This window comes from Mirounga leonina, unplaced genomic scaffold (assembly GCF_011800145.1).
Source record: "Mirounga leonina isolate KUSES-001 unplaced genomic scaffold, KU_Mleo_1.0 Mir_178, whole genome shotgun sequence".
Classification (NCBI taxonomy): domain Eukaryota; kingdom Metazoa; phylum Chordata; class Mammalia; order Carnivora; family Phocidae; genus Mirounga; species Mirounga leonina.
This window is the reverse complement of record NW_023270464.1, coordinates 9,680,934-9,693,429: the sequence shown is the minus strand read 5'-3', so window position 1 is coordinate 9,693,429 and position 12,496 is coordinate 9,680,934. Positions and strand designations below refer to the sequence as shown.

Below are 12,496 nucleotides of genomic sequence, written 5' to 3'. Positions count from 1 at the left end.
TTCTCTTCTGGGGTTGGCACGTGGAGCCAGATCTGATGGCTGCCCGCGGCATGGACGTGCGTCCCTATGATCTGCCTTCGGATAATGGCCTCAATGGCGTGATGAACGTACTTACCTGAAGTCGAAACATGATCAATTGCCAACATTCCGCCCTGGGCTATCTACTCCCCCGCCCAAAACACCCCACACAATTTAAGATGATTCACCAAATAGTGACATCTCTCTATATACATCCATAATTAAATAACTTCATGTGACGGGAGGGGCACAGTTTGCAAAATACGAAAGCTTTACAAACATCTGTTTCTATACTGCCCTATACGGAATCGTACATAAATGAATATTCCCTGATTTTTAAATATTTACTGCGAGTCTACGCCTAATACGAGTCAGAGGTTAATCGTTGGATTTTGCCCGCCGAGCAGAGCCGAGGGGCAGTGAAAGCTGGGCTGAGCTGAGAACCGACCAATCTTGTCGCCGCGCCTGCCCCGCGGGGACAGAGCAGGGTACCCAAACCTGGGGGAGACCTCGCGCTACAAGGGCTCACGGGCCCCGGCTTCCCCGAGGCGGGCGCGGTGCCTCTGGGCACCTCCGGCTTTCGGCTAGGGAAACTGAGGCGGGCCACCACAGGGATCCCCGCCCCCCTCCCCGCGCCCGTCGCCGGTCGGAGCAGCCGCGGCCGATCCTCGCCCTGCGCGCTCTCCGCGCCGCCCGCCCGCGGGCCGCAGGATTGAGGAAGTGAGGCTGGGCCCGGCCCGGCCCCGGCGCGCGCGGCCGGAGGCGCAGGGGGCGGAGGGCAGGGGGACGGCCAGGCCCCGGCCCGCTGGAGTCCGCCGCGCCCGGCCCCGCGCGCCCGGCCCCGCGTCCCAGGCGCCCCGGGCCCTGCGCCGCCGCCGCCGCAGGTAAGCGCCCGTCCGGTCCGGCCCGCGCCCCGCCTGGGGGCCTGGCTGCCTCCAGCGCCAGGTCTCGGGGAGCCCCGGCCCCCCCCCGCAGCCCACGCCCGCGCTCCGGGCGGCCGCGTGCTCCCCCGAGGTGGCCCTTGCCCGGTGGGGTGGGGGGAGCACCGAGGGCGCGGGCGGCCCCCGTCTCGCGGCCCCGCGGCCTCCCCGGCCCGCCGAGTGGGGGAGGGTGCGGGGCCCCAGAGGGCCACCCCCGAAACCCCGCGCGGGCCGGGGTCGGAGCCGGGGGAGCAGGGGAGAAAAACAAAAGTCGGGAAGATCCACCAGGGCGTCCACAGGTTTCCTTCAGCCCGGAGGGGGCCGAGGGTGAGCGCGCCAGTGTGCGGGTGAGTGTGAGTGCGTGTGTGCCTGGGGAGGTACTGCCCGGGATCTCTGGCCTCCGCGGGGGTGGGGGGGCTGCTTCTGAGGGGTGCCGAGGGCGCCTGCACACCCCACCCCACCCCACCCCCGCAAAGCCTGGGCCGGGCTTCTGCCCACCGGATGCGGCTCTGGCCAGGTCCCGGTAAAGCCCGCCATCTCTGCCACCTTGCCTGGCAGGGGTGCAGAGATGAGTGAGGTCCGGGACGGGGCAAGGAGGGGAGCCTGGGAAGGCTGGAGGCCAGAGGGAGATGGTGAGGGAGAATCGGGGGACCTCTGGCCAGCCCAGCCTGTCCCTGCACACTTGGAGGCCAGGAAGTTTTCTCCCCAGACACATCAGCCGGGGTCAGAGAGGTAGAGAAAACAGGAGCCTGCAGTTAAGTTTTTAGCAAGGCTCTCACTGAATACCCTCTTTTTAGAGTTTGCAAGCCACTCAGCATTGTGACAAAGTGCCCAGACATTAAAGGGACACCTAGAAATAGGCATGATTTTGGAAAACATTAACATTAAATGCCTCTTGTCATTTGACTACTTATTTTTGCTTCTGTCCCTGAAGAATAAAAAAAGTTAAAAACATACAAACCTCACACCTGACTTGTCCCTAAAGGAGGTTTTGGGGTCAGCGAAACGTTCCTTCCCCCAAGCTTCCACATCTCAGGGAATAGGCCCATGGTCAACTCAGTTGCTGGGAATTTTCCTCTATCCCATACCCTCATCCCTTGAATTCAGTCTGTTAACAAGTTCTGTTGGGTTTACCTGTGTGTCTGGGTCCAACCCTTCTTTCTCACAGTCTCCATCCTAGTCCAAGGTACCAGTATCCATTTCCGGTATGATTACAATCCTTCCCTCTCCACTCTCCAGTTCTTTATTTGACAGCCAGAGTGATTTTTTTTTTAAATAGGTAAATCAGAATGGGTCAGTCCTCTGCTTAGAACTCTGCAATAATTTCTCCTTGTGATTGGCATGAAATCCAGGACACCTCCTTTCCCTCGGTTGATATGGGGTCTGGCATCATCAACCAGCTGGCCAGTGCCCCTGCCACCCCCAACCCCCGCCACTGGCCACCCTGGCCCATCTTGCTCTCCAGCATGTGGTCTCTGCAGTGTTGACCCCTGATTCTTTTTTTTTTTTTTGAGAGAAAGAATGAGAGAGAGAGCACATGAGAGGGGGGAGGGTCAGGGAGAAGCAGACTCCCTGCCGAGCAGGGAGCCCGATGCGGGACTCGATCCAGGGACTCCAGGATCATGACCTGAGCCGAAGGCAGTCGCCCAACCAACTGAGCCACCCAGGCGCCCGACCCCTGATTCTTCACATGGCCAGCCACCCCCCCTCTAAGCCCAGCCTCTTTCTCACATCCCTCGCTCACTCTCCTTCTGGAGTCTCCAATGGTATTATGGTCCCTCTTCATTGATTTGCTCTCTCCTTTAATTGCCTCGCAGTCTCGACTGGAGCTCCAGGGTCCGGAGACCATTCCTAGGCACCAGCATTGCTCACTGCTGCATCTTCACTCCCAGAACTAAGAGGTGCCTAGTACACACTGGCACAGGGATAGAATGGCTAATGGACAGTCGTAACTTGTTTCTGGTTTCAGACTCGTGAAGGGCTTCTGTTCCCAGACCCCTGGGTGTTCATCTGGGACTGAGACCTGCACATCTCTCTTGTCTGCAGCTCCTCGATATTTTGATGTCCATGCATCCATTAAACACATTTTGTAGACAAGCCAGTACCTGATCAGGGGAAGCTAGTAGTACCAAAGGGATATCGAGGACTGTGGATCAACCATCTCTACCATGCTTTTCATTCAAAAAATTACTGGAGAAGATGAGCGTGGCTAACATGCTTCATTTGCAAGCGTCTTCCAGCCCTTTGGTACTGGCAATCCCTTCCAAGCCTCTTGAAAAGAGAGGTGAGCAGATCCTGGGTCTCCTATATTTCTCCTCTGTCAGAAACTTTGTAGCAAGCACTTACTTAACTGCGCCTTCCCCACCAGCTGTAAGTTTCATGAACTTGTGGAGTTCAGTCCTCATAGGAGGGGCCCAATAGAAACATTTGCGAGTGAATGTCAGGTTCCCCTTTTTTTTAATTTTTCATTAAGTATTCAGGTTTATTCATTAATGCAAGTATACAGAGTTGGCAAACGAAAAATGGGTGAGGTTTTAAAAGGTATTAAAATAATCATGACAGAAAACCTCTTGAAGTCCTCTTAAGGATGTATCCACCGTAATGAAAACAAGACATGTAACTTGCAACCAGGATTTGTTGCATTGGTCTGAACCCAAAAGAAGCCCGAGGAAGCAAAGATCCGTTGGAGGGCAAAGATTAAGCAAAAGTTGAGTCACCTCATTTTAAAACTTCTACCTTAGAGTCTCAGCCAACATACAAATTACAATTGAAAAACTGCGCCAGTCGTAAAATCCTCCATTGGTAAAAGAGATTTTCAAAAGGAAACTGAAAATGAAAAGGGGAACAAAAGTGCTGGGCAAGGGTTGGCCTAAAATATTTTAAAGATTTTTTTTTTTTTAACTTAAAAGCATTCTATGGGGGGCGCCTGGGTGGCTCAGTCGTTAAGCGTCTGCCTTTGGCTCAGGTCATGATCCCAGGGTCCTGGGATCGAGCCCCGCGTCGGGCTCCCTGCTCCGCGGGAAGCCTGTTTCTCCCTCGCCCTCTCCCCCTGCTTGTGATCCTGCTCTCACTGTGTCTCTCTCTGTCAAATAAATAAATAAAATCTTTTGGGGGAAAAAAAAAAAGCATTCTATGGTAAGACACTTCTGTTTTCAGAAGGAACGTCTACTAGCATTTGGATTTTTTTAAGGGGTTGTTAGGTAGATGTGGTAGCTGATTTTAGGAGGTGTTTTAAAAGCAGATGGCCACCGTGCTCCTTGGTTTCTGAATGTTACTGTAGGATTTGGAGCCTTTAGTTTAAAACAGAGATGGTTTTGCTGCTTTTCCGTGTACTTGTTTCAAGCTGGTTTTCCTAATCAGATTTTACAATTTAGAGAGCTCTGATGGTCTCCTAAATTTTGTCCAGATTGATCATTCCTCCTTGGATTGTTCAGGCTCCCATACTCCAAACACAGGTTTTTCTATGTATGGTTTGCTGAAACCTCTCACTCTTTAGTTCAGAAAGGTGGGGGGTCGTAATGGACATGGCCTCTGGGGGAGGGGTTTCCTAGCTCCTTGACCTTCCCCTGCCTATAGGAGTACAGCCTACCTGGGCCTGATTTCCAGGATCTAAGATGAGAAAGTTCCAGTGCTCTCCCAGCCTTATTCTGTAGCTTGCTCAGTGCCCACATTGTTCAGGGCACCTTCTAAAACCTGCTCGGTGGGGAGACAGTGTGTCTGCCCTCCAGCATTGATACTCTGAGCTTGTTAATCAGTCTCCCAGGCCTCCCACTGGTACCGTAGGTGAGAACCACCTCTGGCCCCTATTATAGAAAGTGACTGCGGAAAATTTACCTTATTTCAAATCACACAGCAACCCTGCGAGGTCGTCTGTGTGAGAGGGTGCATGTCTATTTTTAACAGATGGGAAAACTGAGACACACGTAAGTTTCGGCTTGAGGTCACACTGCTGACATGTGATAGAGACAGGCCAAGCCTTTGATGTCCAGACTGTGCTTTTTTCCTTTCCGTATTGTCTTGGGCATGATTTACATGACCTTGATTTTTTTTTTTTTGTATCACTCTCCATTTCAGTTATCTGTCTCAGAGGATAGTTGCTAATGACCCTGTACTTAGTTATAGTATAGACTCTCTGCAAACACTAGTAGAAACACATGCATTTCACATAGTAATCCCCTCCCATTGTGCGATTTATCCCGTGCCAGGCCTGAGCTGGACCTGGGTCTTGCCCTCAAGGCAGTTCTGGAAATTTAATCATCATAGCAGGATGGGTACCTGTGTTGGGGACCCCCTGCCCCAGGCTCAGTGGGAGCCCGGCATAAGAGAGCAACACCCTGGTTCAGCAGTTATCACAGCCTTGTTTGTTTGGGGAGATAAATCTTAATCTAACTCAGAGTTTCTCCAGATGATTGGAACTGTTCGGGCCAGATAATTCTCTGTTGTGGGTGGCTGCTCTGTGTATTGTAGGATGTTCAGTAATGAACCTGACCTCTACCCGCTAGATACCTGTAGAACCCCAGACCCCAAGCGGTGACAACCAGAAATGCCTTCAGCCATGGCCAGATGTACCCAGGCAGGCAGAATGTGTGGGGCTCCTTCCTGTCATCCCCCAGGGCTCAGACGGACTTGTCTTCATAACGAGTACCAACGCCTTCCAGACCCCTTCTCTTCGGGATGGTCGCCTGCTTGCTTCTTTGCGATTATAATCTTGCCTCTGGGCTTCCAGAAGACTTTGTCCTGGGCAAAGGGAAGGCCTTATATCGTGATCAGTTATTAGGTGTGTCTGCCCCACCCTAGCTTTGAGTGTGAGCCTCTGAAAGCAGAAACCTCATTTAGTTGTATTGGTGTCGCTGGGCAACAGACAACGTTTATGTGTTGATTGAACAATGAACCCTTTACCAGTGGGTGTCTGCAATTGTTGGGATTGCTTCGAGACTGGTTTTTTGTTTTTGTTTCAGAGAGAGTGAGCGAGAGAAGGGGAGCATGCACAGGGACGAGGGGCGGAGGGAGAGGAAAAGAGAATTTTAAGCAGGCTCCATACCCACTGCGGAGCCCAGTGTGGGGCTCGATCTCACAACCCTGAGATCATGACCTGAGCCAGAGTTAAGAGTCGGACGCTTAACTGACTGAGCTACCCAGGCACCCCTCGAGACTGTTTTTTAAGTAGACATGACCCATGGGGTGCAAGGTGAGGTGGGGGGAGCTCTGTCCTTTCACTGCCCCCACCAGACTGGGCGTGGCTAGACAGATGGAATGTGAGGAGGAATGTTGCCCAGGAGAAGAATACCGAGGTGCAATATATAAATAATAAATGTATGCAAGGGTACAGGAAGGGACTTGACAATTAAGAACACACTTTCTGATTTTATGATGTTTTTCAGCACCAGAACGAGACAGCTTTCTGCTCAGCCATGACTGTGTGTCTGTGCCTTCGTCCATCCTCTGGGGAGCGGTGGCGGCGGTGACCCCGGCCGGGACTGACTTGGAGAGCAGCCACCCAAGAGTCGATGGCTGGCATGTCTCGGCGACTGCCCAGCATGTACTGGTGTGTGGGGCCAGAGGGCTCAGCTGTGTGTCCGGAACGTGCCATGGAGACCCGTAATGGTAAGAGCAGGGCCAGCCTGGCACGCTGGGCATCACCTGCCGTCCTGTGGGGAGTCCAGGACAAAGGGTTTTTGACGGAAGGTTAAAAATGCCAATTACTTGGTGAAAGTCTCACTATAAAGTATATCTTGGGATTCTCACTTAAATTCTAAACATCAAGGGGCTGGGGGACAAAATTTATTATGGAGGCAAAGATCTTAAGAATCAGGGCATTACTTCATGTTGGTTAAAAAGATTTTTTAATGGGGATTTGGTTTTGTTTTCTCATGATAAAAATAATACATGTTTGTTAAAGAAAAATTGAAAAAAGGAAAAAGAAAAAGAGAGAGAAGTAGGGGAAAAGAAATCTCCAGGAGTCCCCGTGGCCTAAACACAGCACTGCTAATAGCTTGGTCTGTTCTCATCCAGTCTGCTTCTCTAGGCTTCAGGGATTTTGTTTTAATTTTATAGTGTGTATACAGTTTAGTATCCTACTGTTTTCTCCTAACTTTGCCAGTCACCTAGCTTGTATGATCATCTTATGTGGGAACACTGTATAAAGTGATCGACCTAGTCCTGGCTCCCCTGTTGGATGTGTGGGAATGTTCGGGTTGCTTCTAGTTGCTGACTCTTACCGAGAACATCCCATTCCCATCTTTTTATACATGGTTTTGAGACTGTTTCCATAAAATATATTTATAGAAGTGGGATTATTAGGTTTGAACACTTTTAAGCCTCTTTCTATGTATTGGCAGGTTTCCGCTAGAGTTGTACCACTTTTAACACAAGTTAAGAGGTTGGCATTGACACTGTTGTTAACGATAAATATTTGTTAAGCCCTGAGTGCATACCAGGCACTGGATTCAGTGCTTTGGGAAATCATCTCATTTAATCCTCACAACGACCTAGAAAATGGTCACTTATCCCCACTTTATAGCTGAGGAACTTGAGAGTAAAAGATACGTAGAAACTCGGTGAAGGTCAAAAATTTGTAAATGGCAGAACTGCTATTTGAACCCTGTCTTCACTCTAGAATTCTCGCCCATAGAGTCTAGGCCATCGTGTGGGGTTTGAGAGGGCCCGTATGTTGTGTTTGAGAGGGCCAGGGTGTTTGTACCCTCCATGAAGTTAGCGACGCAGCGTTGTACCTGGCTCAGCAGACACTTTGTTCAGTAACTTGCGTGTCTCTCTCCGCTGAAGATGTCCCAAAGCTAATTACAGTGATGTTTCTGGAAGATTGCTTTGCACGTAAATCAAATTATGAAATGGGAAAAGAATTCATTTCTCGACATTGCCCAGCACTAAACGTTCTCAGAACGTTCGACTTGCAGCTCTCGAAAAGGTATTTCTCTCTTAACAGACATATGTCTGTTTTCTATTACTCATTAGAAAGGCTTTGCCTTATTAGCCTGAGATCAAGGTGACCTGCAGTAGAACATGTTATCCAGTTTTTGAGTAGTACATCTACTTTCCAGTCCTTTCCAGCTCCATTATTCCACCTGTCTCTCCTCTTAGCGATCCTGAGGAATGAGGGTAGAATGGCGATGTTGGGGCTCACTGGGTGGGTGCTTGTGTCAGATGAAAAGGCCCCAGAGGGGATCTGCCCTGTCCCCTTCCTGGTCAAGAGTTGGTGATCTAAATGAGTAGGTCTCTACCCTGGCCCCCAGAAACACTGGGGTGTCTATGTCTACCAATGCCAGGCACCCCCTAGGCCCATTGGAACAGCATTTTGGGGGAAGGACAGGCATGGGCATTTTTAAAAACTTCTCCACCCCCTTCCCATGATTCTAATGTGCAGCTGGGGCTGAGAATCAACTGGTCTAAAATGTTTGGGTCCCCTAGAACAGAACTTCCTAAATTGCAATATATACTCAAGTCCCCTGGGGATCTTGGTGAAATGCGGATTCTCACTGTGTAGGTCCGGGGACACCGAGATTCCGTGTTTCTAATAGGCTCCCAGGTCACGCTGATGTTCTGGTCTACCCACCAAGTTGCAAGGCTGAGATGATGGCTTTCTGAGGGGCCCGGGGATCCCCACCGAGTCTTACAGATCCTTGGGAGCTGGGCCAATGGACAATGAACAGACCTGTTACCTCTGGCTCCAGGTTAAGGAGTCACTGCTGACTGCATGTTAGCTAGAGTGATAAACGTGAATGTCAGTGACATTCTCCACCCCCCCCCCCCCCCCCCCGCCAGCGGCAGAGATGCAAGTGAAGAAAGCAGAAACACACCAGGTCTCTTAAGGTCGAGGCCCAGAATGGCATGCTGTTGCCCTTGGCCAAAGCAAGTCACATGGGGGCCCCGCAGATGAAGAGCTCCATCCACGAGGAGGCCACGCCCAGGCTGTGGATGCAGACAGAGGTGAAGGACTGGTGCCTGTCCTTCCATCTGCCATGATGGGAGTTAGTGGGCTTCAGCCCTTTGAAAAACATAATGTGTCATATTTATATATTGTTATTTATTTGTTTAAGCGGCCTGCATGAATTCCTACCTGGAGCATATGTAGCAGTTAACAGTGGAGTTGCTTTGATGGGCAGTCGTGAGAGGTAGGGTTGGTGAGTCCCACCCGCTGGCCTTCACCTTGACCCCAAAGCTCTGCAGGCCCAATTTTAGAAACATCGCATGTTTGGATTTTATTTTCACAAAATACAAATCTGCACACCAAGACCACAGCCTGGGGGCAGGGCACATTCAGAGGGTAACACAGTCACATGGAGATTACAACCACTGCTCTTTGCTCATGCGTAGGCTTTATGTTTTCTTTTTTTTTTTTTTTAAAGATTTTATTTATTTATTTGACAGAGAGAGACACAGCGAGAGAGGGAACACAAGCAGGGGAAGTGGGAGAGGGAGAAGCAGGCTTCCCGCGGAGCAGGGAGCCCGATGCGGGGCTCGATCCCAGGACCCTGTGACCATGACCTGAGCCGAAGGCAGACGCTTAACGACTAAGCCACCCAAGCGCCCCGGCTTTATGTTTTCTACACTGAGCATGTGTTCCTTTTTTGTTTTGTTTTGTTTTGCATTACATTTGCAACCGGAAGAATAACACTGCAATTTATTTTTAACAGTGTTGCCTCTTTAAATACCGATGTTTGGTGATCTAACCGGCACATCTCAGTGCTCACTTCTAAGGCCAGCGTTGCTCCGACTGGCCTCTTATCTCCTCATTTCTTTCTGGAACCAATGGAGGTATATCTGCACCCACCATCCGGGCTGTGACCCCAGCAGATGAGCCAGATTTGTTCTGCTCACCTTCTCCCCAGACCTCCTGGGTTCCCAGGGAGCCCTGCTTCCCCTCCCGCCACCCCCATCCACCCACCTCACCCCAGGGAAGCTTAGCACACACCCAACGCCCAGCATCACCAAAGGAAAATTGACTGCCAGGAAGTAAACCGATAAGACTCAAATTATAGTCAATGTAGGAACAGCTCTCTCTCACTTTTAGAAGCTCTTTCTTTTTAACAATGCTTGGAAGACCTCATGCTTTGGAAACGATAAAGTTATTATTGGGCTTCCGAACATATTTAGAAAAAGATCCAAACGTTAATGAAAATCAGGGAAGAACTCATGTTTTACTTTGGGGTTTTGGGGTGGTGGCATTTTGTTTGCGTACCGATGCGTCCTAGGGGTGTTTCTCGCGCCCAAACCTGTTTTGCTCGGATAACTCACCTTGTGCGTGCTTAGAATGGCTAGCCCTTCCAGAGCCCACGAAGGTGCAAGCACTTCACCAGTTGCCGGTGGGGCCAGGGGGTCTGGGTGGGCCTGTCCTGTGTTTGTGTGGCACAGTTGTGTCCCAGGAAGGCACCGTGCAACCTTATTGGCACCATCAGCAGTCAGCTGGCCTGTGGTGCAAGAGGAACATTTAGAAAGCTTGGATGAGCGGAGAGCACGGGCTGATAGAACGAGGGTCAGTGAGATAGTGGGCCGGGGCTGCCGGGCAATCTGTGTGAACAAACACACCATGAGACACATTCTTTGGCGTCTGACACTCCTCAGAGTGGAAAAACCTGTCCTGCCAGCTGAGGTGAGGCTCCCTGGAAAATGGAAAGGTGAACAAACGTCTAAATAACTCAGGCCTAGAACTCTTGGCGAGACTCTCTGGGGGATGAGGGGTGCTTAGGGAGACGTAGGTCACCGGGGGGTGGCTCAGGTCCCCCACTGCTCTGTGAGCCGCCCTGACTTCAGCTGCCTGCCTCTCAGAGCGCTATCCTCCCCTGAACCAGCATGGACCAAAGGAGGACAAGGAACATTCCAGAAGGTCTTCAAATCCCAGGTTTTTACACAGCTACTTTCAGTGTCCTTCTCTTTTTCTTTTGGCTTTTTCAAATCTGTATTAAAAATAACTTCCCAAGAGCCACGTGCTTTGCTCAAGTAGGGGCTCTTCTTGCCTTCTGGAAATAGAACTAGGAAATAGGCTGAAATAGGAAGTGCCCCTCCGGTGGGAGTGTGCTTTCTTGGAGGACCGCTGTAGGAAATCCTACAGGGGGCAGGGCCGCGTGGATGTGGGCCTCTCCGAGCGGAACTGCCAGCCCATGTTTCTAACCTGTTCCTGGAGCCCATGTCCTGCTCGAGCCTGCTGGGCCAGGTTCACACCATTGGAGCGAGGAGGGTGGGCAGGACTTTGCTTAGAAGGAGACTGTGGGGGCGCCTGGGTGGCTCAGTTGGTTAAGCGACTGCCTTCGGCTCAGGTCATGATCCTGGAATCCCGGGATCGAGTCCCACATCAGGCTCCCTGCTCAGCACGGAGTCTGCTTCTCCTTCTGACCCTCCTCCCTCTCATGCTCTCTCTCGTTCTCTCTCTCGCAAATAAATAAAATCTTAAAAAAAAAAATTAAAAAAAAAAAAAAAGGAGACTGTGGTCCATAGGGCGCCCCCCCCCCCCCCCCCCTCCCAGCCTGGCCTCAGAAGCAGACCTGGACCTTCCAGGGACCGTATCCAGTATCCAATAAGGAATCCCTTACTGAGGGAGGTGAAGCAAAAAGAGGCCAAGCAGTGGCCTCGGGGGTGGGGAAAACGGCTGCGGGCATCCATCCATGAGGGGAGCAGTTAGCTCAGCTGCGCTTCATGCCCGCAGAGCTCTGCCCAACTGCAGAAGCTCTGGCTTCGATGGGGCTTTTAATGTCACCCTTAATCGGAGGCTCAGATCTTCTGATTATTTCTCCAGAATGTACTTGCTTACTTCTAGCAATGGGGAACTGACTCCCTCTCGAATAAAGCCAGTCTGTCAAAGGGCGACAGTGTTACGAAGTTTATGCTGCAAGACCAGTCCTGCCTTTGTGGCATCTAGCTCCGCCCACCTGGGCTGATAAGAATCCCTTACCCCGCTCCGCCTTTCTTGAAATAACTAGAAGCAGATGCCTTGCCCTCCCTCTCTGTGGATTCCTTCTCAGGCTGAATAAACCACCCACTGCCTTCAAGAGCAAGCAGCCTTCTCCTTGGTTATCACTGAGCTTTTTTTTACTCCTTGGTCTGTGCAGCCATTAGGCCATGGCCAGCTGGGCTCAGGGAAGGAGCTGACTTCCTGCCTCTCCCCTCCCCCCACCCTGCTCCCTCCACCTTGCCACATGCCAGCTCTTGGGAGCATCCATTCTAGGGGGCAGGAGCCTGAAGCTCACCCAAGCCCTCAGCCCTGACCCACGGCCCGCCTCCCCTTACCCAACATTGGCCCTTACTTGTCTCCCCTTCTGAGGGGCGGGCAGGGCAGTCCCACCTGGTAGCCTCTGTGTCTACCTGGCATGCATGCAGTGGCCAAGAGAGGGGCTTTTCTTTCCAGCCCTGCACCCGGACCCCCACGGAGACACCTGTGAGCAGGAAGGTGCCTGTGTAGACATCCCCAGGTCCCGGGGCAGAAGGACGAGGATTTTCTTCCACCTGTCTGATTTCCTGGTCCACATGAGTTAGACCTCGAAGCAGCCGTATTTAGGGATTTTTATGAAATTCTTTAGTTCTCTGGGTATGGACCCCTCCTCAGGCAT

The 12,496-nt window shown here is 51.4% G+C and overlaps 1 protein-coding gene across 5 annotated transcripts in view; it reads left to right on the top strand.

Moving 5' to 3' along the window:
* The first annotated feature begins 887 nt into the window (after positions 1–887).
* Positions 888–12,496, top strand: part of LRRK1 (leucine rich repeat kinase 1) — a 121,706-nt gene continuing 110,097 nt past the window's right edge. For 3 of the 5 annotated variants that reach the window (XM_035024004.1, XM_035024000.1, XM_035024006.1), the window contains exon 1: positions 6,043–6,542. In XM_035024004.1, the coding sequence (XP_034879895.1) occupies positions 6,446–6,542 (97 nt within the window). In that variant the 5' untranslated portion in view covers positions 6,043–6,445. Of the gene's footprint in view, positions 903–3,203; positions 3,223–6,042; positions 6,543–12,496 lie in introns of those variants that run through there. The other 2 variants (XM_035024001.1, XM_035024003.1) reach the window with 2 other exon arrangements.